Source organism: Micromys minutus (assembly GCF_963924665.1).
Source record: "Micromys minutus genome assembly, chromosome: 8".
Classification (NCBI taxonomy): Eukaryota; Metazoa; Chordata; class Mammalia; order Rodentia; family Muridae; genus Micromys; species Micromys minutus.
Window position 1 is genome coordinate 8,826,391 of NC_137977.1, and position 18,408 is coordinate 8,844,798.

Below are 18,408 nucleotides of genomic sequence, written 5' to 3' on the forward strand. Positions count from 1 at the left end.
AGATGCCTCTGGAGTCCAGAAAAAAAACCAAGGGATCTCCTTGAGCTGGGACTATAGGAAGCTGCTACATGGCCCATTGTGGGTGCTAGGAACTGATTTCAGGTCTTTTGAAAGAGCATTACATGTTCATACCACTGAGCAATCTCTTCAGCAACTAATTCTATAGTTTAAAAGCTTATCAGAGAGGCTGGAAAGATGGATGCATTTGTTACACTTGCAGAGGACCAGTTTGGTTCCAAGCACTCAAATGGTGGCTCACAACCGTCCATAAATCCAGTTCTAGAGAATCTGACTTCCTCTTCTGACCCCCATGGGTTGTAGACACACATGTGGTAAACAAATATGCATACAGACAAGACACTCATATACATAAAAGTATTTTTTTAAAAAAGGCTTACATCTGGCAGAGGTGACGCACACCTTTACTCCCAACACTCACGAGGCAGAAGCAGGCAGAGATCTCTTGAGTATGAGGCCAGCCTGGTCTACAGAGCGAGTTCCAGGATAACCAGAACTACCCAGAGAGATCCTGTCTAGAAAGAAAAACAGCAAACAAACAAACCAAAAGAGGCTAGCTATGGTGACACATGCCTGTAATGCCAGTACTTAGGAGGCCAAGGCAGGAGGATTACTGTGAGATCTAGAGTAGCCAAGGCCTTACAGTGAGAACCTGTATTTAAAATAAAAAAAAAAAAAGATGGAAGGGATAAAACAATTCCTTAATTTGACAGGAGAAGAGGCCATCAAAGAGAGTTTCAAGGCAGAAACCAACAGCAGAGGAAGACCTACCCCTACACCTTGTGTAATGAAATAGATCCTGTGCAGATAAAGCCCAAGATTTCCAAACAGGAAAACTTGGGTGCTATGTAAAGGGCCAATAGGGGCTCCCCTTACTGTGTGTTGGAGGCCATTACAGCTCCTCTGGTGTCTCAGCTCACCAGACTGCCTCTGTTCTTGGCTTGATTAGATTACCTCTATTTCTAAAACTATCCACACGGCTCTGGTCCAATTCTTTGTTGTAAAATACAGGAACCTGGATATCTCAGCAGATGCCCTTTGGACTTAGAACCACACCTTATACATCTATACAATAAACTCATTTCCTCTTTGTTTTGATTAAAGAATCACATTTCTGGGCAAGGCTTTGGAACTGACTATGAGCAGGGGATGTTGGGAGGTATGTTTCACATTCAGAAAGCTGGGAGGAACGGCAAATCTTCTGGCCACGGTCAGCCTTCTCCACCACTGGGGCCTAATAAAATGACCCCAGCAATCGATTCTGTGCTTTTAGAGTTTAACTGGCGAAAATTTGAATTTAATTTAAATAAAATTGCAGAACTTCATTTGCATAAACCTCATAGCCAGTTCCAAGCAAGTAAATTAAGACTGCAGCTTTAATTTTCAAAGCCACTATTTCCAATGAAACCCATTTCTTTGTACATTAGCCAAAATTTAAACGTTAAGTAATTGCTAGAGCCAGAGAACGGGTTCCGTGTCTTGAAGACACCCAGATATTCGCAGAAGCTTTCTATTTGGGAAGCTGACACCTGGCTCACAGTGTGTTACTTCCTTTTTATACAGCATTTGGCTTTGTGTGCTTTATCAAAATGTTCTATACATAGCGTAGCTCCTTCCCTGTGAGAGACTGGGTGATATTACTGAAGATGGGAACTCTTGCTAGATGAACTAGCATTGCCTGTAGCCTCTTTTTTTTTTTTTTTTTTTTTTTTTTTTTTTTTTTTTTTTCAAGAACAGAAAAGGTTTATTGAAAACTATATACAGTTTGTCCAGGTCCTACAGGCTGCAGTCTGGACCCACCCCTCTTGCACCTCGGGCAGTTTCTTGGCCCCCCAATGGAGGAGGCCAGGGCTGAGACAGGGTACCCACTGTGGGTCTTTGCCTGTGAACTGACAACTATAAATAGCATGGAGGTGGTGGCCAAGGGACAGGGAATGGATCCCTAACCTGATCACAGTCAAGAAGGGGACACTAGTCTGAAACTCAGGCTCAGTGGACCTAGTGAAGCATCCAGAAGTCCTCCTCTTGCAGGAAGCCTTCCTGAACATGAGGACAGACAGCTTTCCCCTGCTGCCCCTCCCAGGAGCTTCAGAGGCTCGACTAGGGATGCTGGGCACCTTTCCTCTCAAGACTGACTCAGGGTCCAGAGCCACTGGAGCCATCCCCACATGGAGATGATGTTGGAGAGGTCACAGCGCAGGGTCCAGGCCAGAGCCTCAGGGGCAGTGTTGGGGGTCAGGGTGCCCCACTGTAGGAATAGCCTGCTTTGTTGTGCATCAGCAGCCGATCATCCACAAAGTAGAAGCTGTCAGACTGTGTCTCATATAGATGACGAATCATCTCACTGATTAGCTCCTCGGAGAGAGGGAAGTCATAGATGTGCTCACTGGTGTTCTTGCTGCTGGGGATGCAGAAGCCAAAGTGGAAGTCGAAGCTTTTGAGGAGCTGGTTTCGAAAAGCCTTAGGTGGAGGAAGGCAGGTGTGAACTGGGAGCGAACAAAGCGCCCAGCATTGGGGTCCAGGTCCCGCCATTGATGGGCAACCGGTCCGAAACGTGGGGGCGGGGCTTCTTGATTTCAAAAAGAACAGTCCCTGAGTCCGTGTCCCGGATCTTGAACCTGACGCAGTCAATCTTGCAGATATTTTCCTCAGGGGAGCACAGGTAGTCGCCCGTGATCCGCTGCAGCCTCAGCACGTCCTCAGGCCGATAGGCTGCTTGCCCTGCAGCGGCCCCAGTCTGGGCCCCGGGCCTGACTCGGGCTCCGACTCGGACCCGGACTCGGCTTCCGCCCCAGGCTCCCGCGTGGGCTCCACGCTCCGGTTCGAGGCCCCAGGAACGGGCTCCGCCCCCGGCCCAGTCCCGCCGCCGCCCTTCTTCCCCTTCATGGCCTCGCGGGGCCACAGATCCTCGCCCGCTGCCACCGCCACTGCTGCCTGCGCCAGCTGGAGCCAGGGGCGCCTGTAGCCTCTTATTTACAGCCGAAGCTCTTTCCTTTTGTAGTTGTTGGGTGTGGCATGGGTGTTGAGAATCAGACCCAAAGTCTTGCACCTGCTCCACACACACACTAGCCCTGAGCAACACTCCCACACATTTGCTTTTATGTGTTTGCTGCTTTTTCTGCAAGGCTGTCTGTGTACCACGAGAATTCCTGATACCCAGAGGTTAGAAAAGAATGTCCTGTTATAGACAAGCCCCTGTATGGGTGCTGGGAATTAAACCCAGGTCCATGGAAAAGCATCCTTAACTCCTGAGCCATCTAGCCAGTCCATTTTGTAGTATTTTAAACGTTTCCTTTAAAGTGGAACATGACTTAGAAAATGCCATGTACATGTGTATATATGTGAGACATCTTTTATATCTATAAATTTATTCAGTGGTTCATAGAAAAGAACTGCTTTATAAAGATTTAAATGTTTGTGTGTGTGCCTGTGTGCGCTGCAGTGCCTGGGGAGAACAGGAGAGGACTTCGGATGACCCTGGGCCTGAGATTCTGATGGGTAGAAAATCTGGAATTGCTTTCTCGCTCATTGAGGACATGGAGATTGCAGATGACGGTCACGAGTGGAACACCAACAAAGCCCACCGCATCTGCTCCAACCTGCGTGCGATGCTACACCAGAGTGGTCCACGTCTGCTCACCCGCCTCAGCACTTGCCCAGCCATCCTGACAATTCCTTCCCCTCTTCGTATTCATCTTTCTTCCTCCTCATGATTTTCACAGTGCTTTGTGCATCTCTGGCTGTCCTGGAGCTCAGAGGTCGGCCTGCCTCTGCCTCTGCCTCCTGAGTGCTGGATCAAAGGCGGGCCCACCATCGCTCCTCTTCCCATCACTTCCTGTAGATTATTCTCTAGGAGTGATTCTCCAGAAGTGTGCTCTCAAACCACTTTTGCTACTTTTTAAAAAAGGATTTGTTTATTATATATAAGTACACCGTAGCTGTCTTCAGACACACCTGAAGAGGACATCAGATCTCATTACAGATGGTTGTGAGCCACCATGTGGTTGCTGGGAATGGAACTGGGGTCCTCTGGAAGAGCAGTCGGTGCTCTTAACCACTGAGCCATCTCTCCAGCCCCACTTTTGCTACTCATAATAGTCCTCAAGACAGTTTCCTAAATGTAGAGTGGCCTCAGGGAGCACATTTCCCTGGGGAGACAATTCTCCTTCGCTGCCCAACAGCCTTCAGGAACAGAGATGCCTCCCATCCAGTGTCACAAAGCTGGCGTACTGGTGTTCATGGAGGCCTGTGGGTTGCTTGGAGGCCTGCATAATATGCTATAAATACTTTGTAATACAGAAGTCAAAATACTGATACTTCATGATTAACTGGTCAAAACCCATTGGGACAAATATTTTTACAGAAATGCCTAATTTAAACTTGAAAATTGTATTATTTGAGTTGTTTCATTTCCTTTGAAACAGTCTCACTGCTAGTTTTCCTTACCAAGCTTTCATTTAATTCTGATTTACTGCCAAAGATATATTATTGGTTGTCTGTGGGACCTTAAAGTGGAATGGGTTTGCTAATGGCTGATGCAAATATTATGGGTAAAGTTGTAGAAGATAAGCCTGTTGCCTGCCCTATGATCAGAGGTAGCCTCGGAAGCCAGACACTGTCATAAGGACAAACAGAAAGGGCCATAGAGTGGGATTGGCATCCTTGGATGGTAGAGAGGGAAAGCTGGTTAAACACTTTTTAAAAGATTACCTAACTTTTTATGGGTATGGGGCTGGAGAGGAGGCTCCACGTTTGCTGCCATGTCTGACAACCTGTTTGGTCCCAGGACCCAAGTAGTGGAAGTAGAAGACCAACTTTCCCATATCATCCTAACTTCTACACAGTGCGCACGCGCACACACACACAAACACACACACACACACACACACACACACAGAGTAATTAATGTAATTTACAAGTTTTTAAAGATGATTAGTTACCTGGTAGGTTAAGGTAACTACTGGTAACTGTGATGCTCAGCCTGGGTGCTGTATTAAAAATGGGTGATGTGGGCTGGGAATGTGGCCTGCTCATCTGATAGACTGTCTGCTTGGCATGCACAAAGCCGAGTTCCATTCCCTGCACAAAATAAAACGAGGCACAGAGGCACACACTTGTAATCTCAATACCCAGAAGGTAGGAGAAGCATCTGAAGGTTGGGGTCATCCTCAGCAAGTTGGGGGCCAGAATGGGTTACATGAGACTGTTTCAAATAAATGAATAAATAAATTGGTAAAAGACTCTGGGTTCCAGCTTCTTTGTGGGTACCTAAAAATGCCTGGTACACAGACACACACACACAGAGACACACACACACACAAATAAAATTTAGTAGAAATCTTTAAAAAACTATTCACCTCTCCCTCAACCAATTGTCACTCCTTACAGCAGTAATTTCAGCTTGAACAATCCCTTAATGGCAGCACTGACTAAAAACTGCACCTCTAGCGCCTCCCTGTGGGTACTGTGTCATGAATCCCTTGCTACGCTGAAACCTTGCAAGGTCTTTTCTCCCTTTAGTCTCCTCTTGACAGAGTCCCCTCCCTATAGTGACTTCAGCTCAGCTTTTGCTTCCCTCCTTTCTAGCCTGTCTGTATTCCTGCTGTCTCCATTTCCAGTCTCTACAAAGGTTCCTAGTACAAGCTCATTGGAGTTTTGCGCTAAATTCCCATTAATGGAGTTGGTAGTATCCTCTTCCCTTTTTCTTTTTTTTTTTTTTTTTTTGCCTTTACATATATGTGACTACAGTGTTGCTGTCTTCAGACACACCAGAAGAGGTATTGGATTCCATTACTGATGGCTGTGAGCCACCCTGTGGTTGCTGGGAATTGAACTCAGGGCCTCTGGAAGAGCAGTCAGTGCTCTTAACTACTGAGCCATCTCTCCAACCCTCCACTGCTTACTGTGGGTTCATATACATATCTGGAGAATGAATGGGAAGATTTGGGCAGCTGCCATTAGCTTACAGCCACCTGAATTCAATGTTCTGGGTTGGTCTGAAAATATATTTCATTCCTTTTCCGCAAGGTTATTTTTTGCTAAGTTTAAAACTGTGGCTTAGGGTTAGGGGTGTAGCTCAGTTCTGGCTCTGTATGCTTTCTCAACATATGCTATATTTAGTGTAACTCCCTGTGCAAGAATGGGAGAGTACTGAGAATTTTAAACTCCTGCCAGATAAGCCAGCTTTTCTTTTAGCCTCTTTCTTATGATAGGAACGACAGAGTCACTGCCTGGTACCAGCCCCAACACTGCAGAAACTGGGTGCAGTAATACATGCCTGTAATATTAGCACTTGGAAGGGAGAGACCGGATCAAAAATTAAAGGCCACTCAAATATTAAAGTAATTAAATTAAAAATTAAAGTGAAGCACAGTACTGTACTAAAAATTAAAGTAATTTGATATAAAAAATTAAAGTAAGTTTTATAGTAAGTTCAGGGCCAATCTGAACTTCAAAAAGCCACTGTTCAACTGGCTTGTATTATTCTTCTGTATGAAGTCACTTCTCAGATTTAACTATTGTGGACCTGGGTTGACCTGTCTCAGTGTGCAAGCAGGCACTCAGGAAGGAGGAAATGCTTGTGCTCTGGCCGTCACTGCTTGCCTTCCTCCACCTGGAGCAGTTTTTCCAGGGCACGAGGAGACAGAAGTGACAGGGTCTGACAATCTGGACATCTGTGAGTCCCCACACTGCCTGTGCTCTTCCTCTTCTTTCCAGACTCCACACGTCAGCAGTTCTCTTACCTTCCCTCTGGCTCAACCTTCCCTTCCACTTGCTCTAATTTACATATTTCTGACTTAGTGTCTCCACACACGTGAAATCTGTGTTTGTCTCTACGTTGCTTCTTGGAAAGGAACAGATCCCAACAGAGCAGCCTCCATGATGACAGCCTCCCAGCTCTGTACTTTGTTCTGGACTTTCCCCACTAGAAGAGACTGGCTGGCTACTGCGTTAGGCGCTGTTTCTTGTTCAGCTCAGCAGTTCTTCCCACAGAAGATCAACCAGCAGCAGTGCCGGCAGGTGCAGAGTGCTGATGCCTGTCCCACCAGGGGAAGCCAGACCACGCAGGCAGCATCACACAGGACATGTGCAGAGAAACACTTCATCTGCTCCATTTTGAACAGTGGCAATGAAGCTTTCGCAGGAAACTAGGCTGTGCCTACTGTACATGTTTGACATTTATTTTAAATAAAGAATATATTAAGTCCTCACAAAGCCAGGTTTTAAAAAAGGCATCTAATAAATTTATACAGTGAATAGTATGTCTTTATTCTATTTACAGTAAATTTGTTATAAATATAATACATTTTGAAAAGCTTATTTTTAACTTGAGTAGATTTATATTTTAAACAGATCAACTTAATTGTTAGTTATTGTAATAAAGAATATGATTTAATGACAAAAATCTTATTGTGAAATAGTGTGACAGTAAGAGATGAGCAAAGGAATAAAGTCAAACTCCTTCCAAAACTATGTTCAAAGCATCAGAAAAGCTTTTTTTTTACAGTTATGTATAAGCCATAGAACACCACACTGAAATGTGAGTGTCCATAACCAAAGTTCAAAACCGATCTTACAGAACTGTCTGGGGCAAGGCAAGAATATTTGTATTTAACACTCTACAGAACTTCACAGTAAAGGTAGAATCTTCAGACTAATGGCTTAACAGGAATATTGCCAGCAAGGTCTTTCACTCCTCAAAATCACCTCCTAAGAGTCACAACCATTCCATAAGCTGCAACAGCAGACTTGGACTTTTTTTTAAGACATGGCTTACGTTTATGGATACGTTGAATTCTGTATTATAAGCATGTAAATTATTACCAGGTTTAAAAGGGAAAAAATGGAGTCTAAGCATTCTCAGCCCAGCGTACTGTGTCAACTAAGTGCCAAGACCCTGTATTTTGCAGTGATCAGAGGACTTCTTTAACGAGTTGGGCATTTCAAATGCTGTTGTAAAACCAATTTCACAAAGTCAGCCTGAGTCTGTGACTCTGCTGTCATGCACTGTTGATGATAATCAGAGCAGGCATGGAGTTCTGCTGACTTGTTTCAAATACTGTGACCTGGTCCGATAACTTGGCATATACCCTTGGAGTTCCAAGGTTATAAACGCCTGTATGAACAAAGCACGCCTTCAGCTGCAAACTGTGGATCTCTTGGCTTTTCAGCTGGAGTTTATACTGTGTCTGTCCAAGCCATGTGAATGATCCGTGAGTTTCCAACGCCTCAGGGCTAAAAGAGGAAGAAAATGGTAAGTTGTAAACTTTCTCCTTTGTGTTTTTTTTCTTTGAAGTGTTACATCTTTCTTTCATCAAATCCTTGTATGTCTAAAAATTATTTATGAAATTAATAACATTATAACTGTAACAATCAACCATGTGTTAACAGCTATTGCTGTTTTCTAAGAATAATACTAAGATACAGTATTTCATTTAATGCCTATAATGGCATTTAGTAAACAATGGAGTATGATTTGAAACTGAGCTCTTAACCTCTTGGTTATGTACATATAAAAACAACTATGTAAAAGAATGTCTATGATATTAAACCTTATAAAGCCACACAGTAAAAACAACCCAGTGCCTAACAACACAACATAATCTAATGTGTGTGGCACACACCAGACAGTCTGCTGCACTTAGATCGTAAGGTGTCGTCTGAGGTGTGACATGACAATCTACAGTGTGTTCTTCAGATGACTTGGTACCTGCAGAGCCAGAAGATATCAGATTCCTTGCATCTTAGCTTTAAGTCATCATACAGGGAGCCAAACACAGAACCTCTACAAGAGCAGGAAGGGTGCTTGACCACTGAGGCATTTTTCTAATTTAATTTAGATTTATTTTCTAATACAAAAATGTCTGAGACAAACCTGCTGGCTTTAAGAAAATTGGGTATTGCAGTATAATGTAGATTCCTCTTGTAAAGTATTATTTCCAAATCAGAAGGGGAAAACTTTCATATTTAATAGCTCTATAAACACTTCTTAGATACCATATAAACAAATCTAGGGCATGTTTGAGTTAACTTTATCCATGTTAGGCAGCAAGGATTTGCATCATTTCAAAACACTGAATTGCTTTAAAGGATACTAAACTTAGAGCTATTAAAAAACATTCACAAAGTAAATTCTTACCTTGTTGTTTTATGCCGGAGATCAACTATTACATCTACATCAGCCTTAGAACAGTTAGAAAGTAAAAGCGTGACGGGTACTAAGCAAAGGCTGTGGAAGACAATAAAACAAAACCATTAGCCATGTACTTTCTCATCAAAAACAAGTTTCTTAAAAATAACATAAGAAGACTTAACAGAACACAAGTTTAAGATCAAATTCAAGTAAGGAACAAAAAAGCTCAGTCACAAAATCATTCTAGGGAACTTATTTTGTAAATAAAATGTATTAATAAAATCTTTCCATAATAAACATCAGGACGTACACTTTCTATAAGTGATACCATTAAGCAAAGTGCTGTCTCTAGATATGAACATGGCTTAGGGAATGCAGGGGCTACGTTCAGTCTGCATCATCTCTAACATTTACACTGCAATGTGTAAGTCACAAGGAAAGTCAAATCCCTGGATCTTGCTAGTCCAATTTGACCCTCTAATGCTCTAATACTCACCTGACTGAACTGTCCCTAGAAAGAAGAGATTCGGGCATCTGTGAGCCTCCCTGTCAGTGTACAGCGCCCCTCTCCCCTCCTGCTGCCCTTCCAACCTGCAGATGGTCCACCGAGTTCTAGACCTCTCCAGGGTGTTTTAGACTGACAACCTTTTCTTTCCTTAACTGTCCACTACAAGACATCACTTTTATCTGGTCCTCCTTCCTGCTTTTCTGTTCCTTCCCAGCCTTTCCAGTGTTCCTCTCTCCATGGCTCACCACTCACTGTTTCTCTCCTGTCTCATTACATCCCTCCCCAAACCCTGGACATCAGTTGTCCCATATACCCTAGTTCTAAGAAAAGTCCACTCTACCTTATACCTGCAAATAAATGGATGACCTTTACACGTGTCATCAGATTTATAACTTTTTATTTTAAAAACTTTGTTTATACATTAAAGTTGTTTAGCAAAATTACAAATCATTCCCTATTGATATTTAGTATTTAAGAGTTTTCCCAGGCACTGGGGGTGTTAGTTTGCAAGATGGCCTAGGAGGGAAAGGAGATTGCTGCCAAGTCTGATAGCCTGAGTTTGCTCCCCGAGACCCACGTGATGGAAGGAGAGAACTAACTCCTGAAGGCGGGCAGTCCTTTGACTTCCATATGAATGTCATGGGATGTATTTATACATATATACAAACAATACATAGATGTAAAAAATAATCTTAAAAGAATGATATAGTCTATCTGAGCTCCACTGATAGTTATGCCTATTTAGGTTTGATTTGTCTAAACCAAAATGATGCAAATTTCCCCCCTAGTTTTTGACTCTATGACAAACCTTACAACTCAAAGAGAAAGCTTATGACACCTGAGAAGTGGCTGGGACAATGTCCATCCTCAGTAACACTCAAGGTGACAAGTATGAGAGTGTGTGCGTGTGTGTAAAACATACTAGTTATATAGAACACACTATATAATAATTATACAGTAAACACCATACACACACACACACACACACACACACACACACACACACACACACACGGCAAAGGCTAAATCGCTTAAGACTAAATATTCTTTTGGTGTGTGGGTTAATGCTGTTAATGTGGGTTTGTCTTGTACATGTACGTAGAAAATTGAACAGAAATAACCCTCAAACCTTTTCTGATGAAATGGATGATGAAACGATTCCGGATAGTGGAGACTTGTTTTAATGAGATTAGACAGCTGCTCTATTGATGGTCTTGTAGAAACTGTAGTGTTTTCTGGCCTGAAAAACTTTAATAGTTCCATTTCTGGTGGCTCCTGAGAATAGACCAAAAAAAAAAAAAAAAAAAAAAAAAAAGAATTAATAACAGTGATGCTTTAATAAAGTAAGAGCACAGAGATTTTTAAAAAGCTAATGAAGACAACCTGATTATAAAGAAGGTTTTTTTTTTTTTTTTTTTTTTTTTTTTTTTGTGGCTATTATTTAAGCTAGCAGCTGCTGTCATTTGCAATATAACCTGCAATAAACATTAATTTCCATTTACCTACAATTCTATACATTAGCTCTATGATCTTACATAATTACCTTAATACTTTTCTTACATGTAAATTTAGATTCCATAACTGATCACTTCAATGGTTGATATAATTCTTATCCAGTAAAACTGCTTAGTAATTAGACTGTGGATATTCAATTATATAGTAGCAGTTTTAACAGCTGAAGATTAAGAATAGACCCAAAAAAATTCCTGCTTTAGAAATATATTGCTTTGTTTCACAGATTTAGTGTTTCAAATGTTTCAGGATATTTCATCACACTGTGAATCAAGATTGTATTATTTACTGAAAAAAAAAAAAAAAAAAACTGTTTCTAGTTGCAGTGTGGCTCGGCTCTAGCACACACCTTTAATCCAAAAATTCTGTTAACAGGATTTTTGTAATCCAAGAGTTTATTGTGAACAGGATTAAGTAAAATCAACCATAGGTCAAGAGGCAGAGAAAGCAACTAGTTGGCAAAAGTGAACAGAGGAAATACTATAGAGTAGGAAGAAGTCAGGAGAAAAGACAGGAAGACACACAGGAAGTAGAAGAGAGGGACATTCAGTTTGAAGGTTTTTTGGAGACAATGTGGAGAAAGAGAGCTTGCTTTTTCCTTTTGGGGTGTCAGCTGAGGAAGAAGTTCAACTGCATGCTTTCTCTGTCTCTGCCTTTGGCTCCTGAGTGTCTTTATTGGTAAAATCAAACATCTGAAATGTTAAAATACATATACACACACAAATGTATTGCTGAAAGGCTAACACGTGCTGGGGAGATAGCTCAGCTGGTACACTGCTTGCGTGGTGTGCACAGGCTCAAGAACTCTATAAACCAGGCACAGTGGCACCGCTGTAATCCCATGAGTCCCTTGGATCCCAGCACTTGAGTGATGGAAGCAAGAGAATCAGAAATTCAAGGACAACCTCAACTACAAAGCAAGTCAGAGGCCAACCTAGCCTAACTGCATAAGGAACTTAAGTTGTCCTGTCAGTTTTTCTTTTTTTTTCTTTCTGTTTTTTGAGACACAATTTTGTCTTTTCTTAAGGAAGAAACTGAACAGCAGCGTCAAAATCCCCTCACACCGGGTCATTGATACAGCTGATTCTACCTGAACCGGTGCAGAGTGCTTATGAGGACTAAAGAGAGTAACAGCAGTACTGTGACAATCAAGTAGGACAAGCCAGTACGCTCTCCTAAGCTGTGGGCACCCCACACTCGGAACCGTACGGTCTTGTTTTCCTCCTCCCTCAGTCAATGTTGCAGGAATCCACCGTTCTTTCGGTTGGAAAACAACCAAAATGAACTGACATGGCCATTGAAAATTAAAGCGCTAACATAGGGACGGGTTTCACAAACACGACCTATCCTGACAACAAACCCTACATACAGGACATCTGCACACACATGGAGCCGGAAGACAGCTGAGGAAGACTGACGGAGCTTCTGTAGAGCAGTTAGGGTTTTTTTCCTCCACCCCAGTCTTTGATTAGATTGTGTTTCCATGTGTCAAAAACTCTATGTTTGTGACTACCTTTGATTTTAAGTTTTTAAAAATGCATTAGGGATAGAGAGATGGCTCAGTTAAGAACACTGCTCTTCTGAAGGACCAGGTTCACAACCGTCCATCACTCCACTTCCAGGACCCAGTATCCTCTTCCTAAAGTCTATGGGCACTGCACATTGCACATGGTGCACACATCATCCTTAAGCACTGTGTACACATGGTGTTCATACATAATCTATGAACATCAAGTATGCACATGGTACACACACATATATGCAGGCAAAACATTCACCTTTAAAATAAAACAAGACATAACTAAATATTGTTCAATATACTACTAATTCAAGTCATCTAAAACAATATGACTTCTAAATTATACTGAATAAGGGCTAATGGTATAGCTTAGTGGTAGAGTGCAGACGTATCATTTATGAGGTTCAGGAGAAAGACATAAACAGGAGCCACAGAAGGATATTTAGACAACCCAGGCATGTGATGCATGCCTCTAACTCCAGTACCAGAGGCCAATGCAGAGACTGCACTTTGAGGCCAGCCAGAGTCATGTAACTATCTTGTTTCAGAACAGAGAAGACAGAGGCAAAGCACAGAAAGATCATGAGCATGAGGGAAGGACAACAATTTGCATACATGAAAACACTGCAGACTCCCAGCAACTGTCCTTACCTGTTTCTGAGAGTGAGAAAAGGCTTCTTTCCCAATAGTTCGAAGAACAACATGATGCTGGCCTTCTAAAATAAGCTGCTTGTTATCTTCTACAACATATGCCTAAAAACACAACCAACAGAAATGTCACCTTTCGTTCACCATAGAAACCTCAAAAGTAACCATCTCAACATCTGGAGGAAAGAAAAAAAAAATGACACCTAGTATCTATCAATTATCAATAATCCCATGTCAGCAATTCAACCTTTATCCATTCCAGGAAGAACCATCTGCCCCTTCCACAATCTGTTTGGGCTTTTCTATAACTCAAGTGATCCGAGTTTTTAAAAAAACAAATCTTCAGTATTATTTTCTTGTTTTCAATAGACTTTTAAGAAACAACTCCAAAGTGTGTCACAGACAACACAGGCTTATGTTGTGTGTGAACATGTCATGTCCGTGGGTGCTCCTGAGAGCATGTCTCCCGAGCCACCTCTCACTGAGTGGAGCTGCCTGACAGGCTGCTGTCGGGAACTGCAGGGACACCTCTCTGCCCAGCCCTGTCACTGCAGATGCAGGCCAGTGTCTGGGCCTTACCTGGGCTCTGGGGATCTGAACTCAGATCCTATGCTTGTATAGCACTTAACCCACTGAGCCATCTCCACAGGCCCAAGAAAGGCTGCTTTCTAAAGGCGATTTCAGTTAAAGACCAAGAAGTGACATACAAGCTTCTTAACTCAACTGCAGAAATACAGGTGACTAGAACTAAATCCTGCGAGTGAAAATGGCTGTGTAGTCAGACTGTGTAGTCCAGGGTGCCTGTCATGTATGGTTACACTTTGAGTACTCCTGTCCTGAGGCACAAAACAGCCCACTGAGTCCAAAACTCAGAAGTCAAATCAGTTGAACAGCTGCTGGCTTAATCTTACAGGAGTTCACTGACTGAGCCTTGGGACAATGTTTGACATCTTTTTACACAGAGACTTCCAGACAAAACTAAGTTATATATGGAGATCCTGTTTCAAAACAAAACAATCTGATGCCCAAGATATAAGTTTGATGCTGAATAGTGTTTGATTCACAAATCCTCCCGTCCCTATGCATGATACCCCACCACAATTAAGATGACTCCACAGCATTCAGGAGCTGGTTAGGTGTGACAACACACACCTGTAATCCCAGAAGTTGGGAGGTATGAAAGGATCAGGAGCTCAAGGCCAACACTGATTATATAAGATCCTGTGAGAAAAATGAAAACCAAAAACAGAAGAGGATGAAGTATTTTAAATTCTCTTTAATTTATAGACATTTTCTCAACTCGGTGTAAATGCAGCTCCAGGTATGAACCACCAACAAACTCTATACATTCAGCCTCCACTTTCCATCAGGGATTGCACATCTTTCTTTACATGTGATCAGTGGGCCATTGTGGGAAACGTAAAACTTTCTTCTCAACCAAGGTCACTGTGTACTTGATGATAGCATGTATTACTCAAAATCTTATTTTAAATGCATCAAGGGGCACTCGAGAGCTTATGATTTCAACCTAATATATAACAACACAGTTTAACATAGAACATGCTCTGCAATTAATATATGCAACTTATTTAAGCAGTGTTCTCATATGAAGTTTATGCAAAGTCAGCATGTTTTCAAAAAGATAAATAATGTACACCAAAAGATGGTGCACAGACAGCAACAAGCCCGTGGCTGCTGGAACCAGGGAGCTGAGCACCCACAGACGCACAGAGCAATTTCTGTCTTGATAGTGTCTGGAAATGCTCGTGACAGTTTAATGGCACCTGTTTTCACAGACCTGCACGTCCATAATATTCTTGGTGACACAAAGAAACAACATTAACTAATAGGAAAAGGCCATCTGCTCTTACTGAATTATTTTCTTTAGACAAAAACATTCAAGACGTCATTGTGCAGCTACTAAAGATTATAAAATAATTCCAATACTGTAAGTAAAAATATTAATTAAAAATATAAATATGAGTATACAGTTGTTCTCTAGTTTGAAAATATCTAGACCTGAATGTAGTAATGCACATGCTTAATCCTAGAAAGACATATTTCTGTCAATTCAAGGCCAGCCTGGTCTACAACACGCTCTAGGCTAAGAGAGCTACATATGGAGTCCCCATCTCAAAACAAAAAATAGAAAAAGAGGGAGGGAGGGAAAGAGGGAGGAAGACTGTCCAGCCTGGGTGTGGTGGTGTACATCTGTATATCCAGCACTCACGAAGCTAAAGCAAGAGTATAGAGTTTGAAGCCCACGGTTGGTAGACAGAAAGCTCCCGTCTCAAAATGTAAACTGAAAACAAAGACGCCATAACCGTCTCTAAGCTGGCCTGCTGCCAACACAGTGTACCACCTTCCAGAGGACGACAATGCTCAGGTCCACCTCGCTGCACGTCTCAATCAGCCTCACTGCACCCTCTGCGGCATGTTTCTCTGGATACGCAGAAAGTTGGTCTTGTGTTTTTCTTAACTCAGAGGATAAACTTCGGTAAAAGAAATCTGCACATGGACTTGCTGAACTTATTATCTGTTGAAAGAAAAAAAAAAAATCACTCGTCTACATTAGTGTTTTAATGAAACGCCCTGTCAAAGCCTATTGTCACTCATTAATGTGCTTCCACTAAGATTTACAATTCTAAAGCTCATATAATCACCAAAGTTCATGTATTAATCTCTTATCTGTGTAGTTGAATATGTGAAGGCCATTTAGTGCAAATTATTCAGAGAGTAATTACTTAAAAGAAGGTGTTACACCGTAACAGTCTACACTCCCATGATTTTCCAAGTGTCCAGGAAAGGTAAAGGGAAAAAAAAAACAATTTTACGTAACAAAAGTGTTTTTCATTCTATTTAATCCCTAGAAACATCAGTCATATGTGGGCTGAAAAGTGATAGATGATTAGACAGTGGAGAAGTAAGTGGGAAAAGGCTAGAGAAACAGAAGAGGAGGAGGAGATTCGGGGAGAAATGGTGGAGGCAGATGTGTGTTTCTCTCGGCACATCTCTAGCGTGATGAGGGTGTTAACCATTATTTCTAAGGGTTTCTATGGGTCTTTCCATCTCATATAGAAGGGCACTTTGTACCTTTGTCCACTGATTGTAAGTTTATTGTGTGGAGGGTTTGTGGATTGAGAATTTAATATATAAACCTGCTTGATAATCCACCAGGCTTTGGTCATGTTTGTGCCGGGGTGGTGGAGGAAAGGAACCCGCCCAGTGGTCTTATCCACCCAGGACAGAAGCAACAGGAGCTGTGGAGTGAACCACGCGAGAGTTCACAGAGGCCAAGTCAGAGATCCCAGCAGTGCCGATGGCCGCTTGGAACCGGTAGCCCCGGTTCCAGACTGAAAAAGAGACAGCTGAGAGAGTGCAATGGCCTGAAGTGGAAGGTCCAGAAAGGAGCCTGTAGGCCTAGCCTGGGAACATAGAGTGCAGTGGACACAAGGGAGACAGAGCCTACCTCAACAAGGGGAAAGAGAACCCCAGAAAGTGGTCCGGTTTCTAATCTCCACACATCCACCATAGCACACACATGCACACAATCACATGTATGTGATCACACACAAAATTAAATAAACAAAATGTTAATGCACTTCTGTCCAAGCTAGGGACATAGCTGAGTTGGTAAAGTGAGGACCTAGCATACCCAAAGCTCTAGGTTCACCCTCCAGCTCCACATGGAAAGCCAGAGAAGGTGACACAGGGCTGGAACCCCACCTGGCTTGGTAACATAAGCTTGAATTCCCAGCACTCAAAGTAAGAAGTTCAAGGTCATCCTTGGCTACAGCAGAAGCCACGCTGAACTACAGGAACTGTATCTTCAACAACAACAACAAAAAATTAAGAACCATAGTCTCGGGCTGGAGAGGTGGCTCAGTGGTTAAGAACACTAGCTGCTCTTCCAGAGGTCCTAGGTTCAATGCCTAGTATAACATGGCATCTAAACTGTCTATAATTCAAGTTCCAGGGCACCTGTAACCTTCCCACCAATGCACATAAAAGATAAAATCAAATTATATCATAGTCTTAAACTCTACTGCAGATCATAATGGATCTTCAGAAGTATAGAACAGCCTTTATCCTAAAATTAATTCTCTCCATCTTGATGATCAAACCTAAGGTGTAAAGATGGAGCTACTGTAACTCAGGACACAAAGACAGCTGACAACACACAGAGCCTGAGCTTCCACCACAGTCCTGACAGTATAACGGCACCGTGACAAGATTCCAATGCACACTTAGTATCTGACGAGCACGGTTGCAGGTGACTCACATATTATATGTTCAAGTGTTATAAACACCTTCCCAATCCCAAGACAGTCTATGCACCCCATGTTTCCAGGTCTTGGAACCATGTGATATGCCCAAAATTGAAGGTGACAGAACGAGAAAAGAATTTTAAGTAGACTTAGAAACAAGGGTTCTAATCAAAAAGCTATACTATGGCCACTTTTCCTAAACACAACAGTTTCCTCAAGTCATTACAGCTTTTCTAAAATCTCAATCACTGTGCCTATCTTACTGGGTATTTTCACAAGAAGTGCGCTTTATATAAGTAAAGTGGTGTAGTTCATCCATACAGCATGCTGGATTATCTCACAGATTAAAGGTGGGTGTAAAACTCAATGAAGTTCAGATGCTCACTTTTCAGAGATAGTTAGTAGTGATGCTACAGTTTTTTCAAAATAGATACTTGAAAACTAAGATTTTTATATCAAATATTACTATGCATCACTGCATACCTGTTCATTTCCAAAAATGATATCTGCAAAAGTGTACTTTTCTGAGGACTGCATACCACCTTTAAAAAAAACACACACACACAGGAAAACAAATTAATCACATCACTGCTATAAGATATAAAATGGACATTTAAGAAAGTGTGAGAGTAAAACAACTTTACCTTCTTTTTGTTTACACCTTACTGCCTTGAAGCAAAACTTTCCCTTCTCCCTACTGGCAAGTTTAGCATCTGGGAATAAAAATATTTCTCAGGTTACAACATGTGCAAAGCCCAGTTCATTATTCAGATTTCCTTGGTCAAAACAGAAAGCAATTAAT

At 42.0% G+C, this 18,408-nt stretch overlaps 1 protein-coding gene and 1 pseudogene across 3 annotated transcripts in view; both read right to left on the bottom strand.

Moving 5' to 3' along the window:
* Positions 1-2,253: 2,253 nt before the first annotated feature.
* LOC308423626 (protein unc-119 homolog A-like) lies at positions 2,254-2,904 on the bottom strand (annotated as a pseudogene). Its single transcript has one exon. The product of its transcript is annotated as a protein unc-119 homolog A-like (transcript).
* A 4,338-nt stretch (positions 2,905-7,242) lies between these two features.
* TRAPPC8 (trafficking protein particle complex subunit 8) overlaps positions 7,243-18,408 on the bottom strand; it is a 67,385-nt gene continuing 56,219 nt past the window's right edge. For both annotated transcript variants that reach the window (XM_080919841.1, XM_080919842.1), the window contains 7 exons: positions 18,251-18,319; positions 18,090-18,148; positions 15,701-15,874; positions 13,342-13,443; positions 10,789-10,934; positions 9,158-9,247; positions 7,243-8,253 (listed from right to left, as the gene is read on the bottom strand). In XM_080919841.1, the coding sequence (XP_080775967.1) occupies positions 8,019-8,253; positions 9,158-9,247; positions 10,789-10,934; positions 13,342-13,443; positions 15,701-15,874; positions 18,090-18,148; positions 18,251-18,319 (875 nt within the window). In that variant the 3' untranslated portion in view covers positions 7,243-8,018. The remainder of the gene's footprint in view (positions 8,254-9,157; positions 9,248-10,788; positions 10,935-13,341; positions 13,444-15,700; positions 15,875-18,089; positions 18,149-18,250; positions 18,320-18,408) is intronic.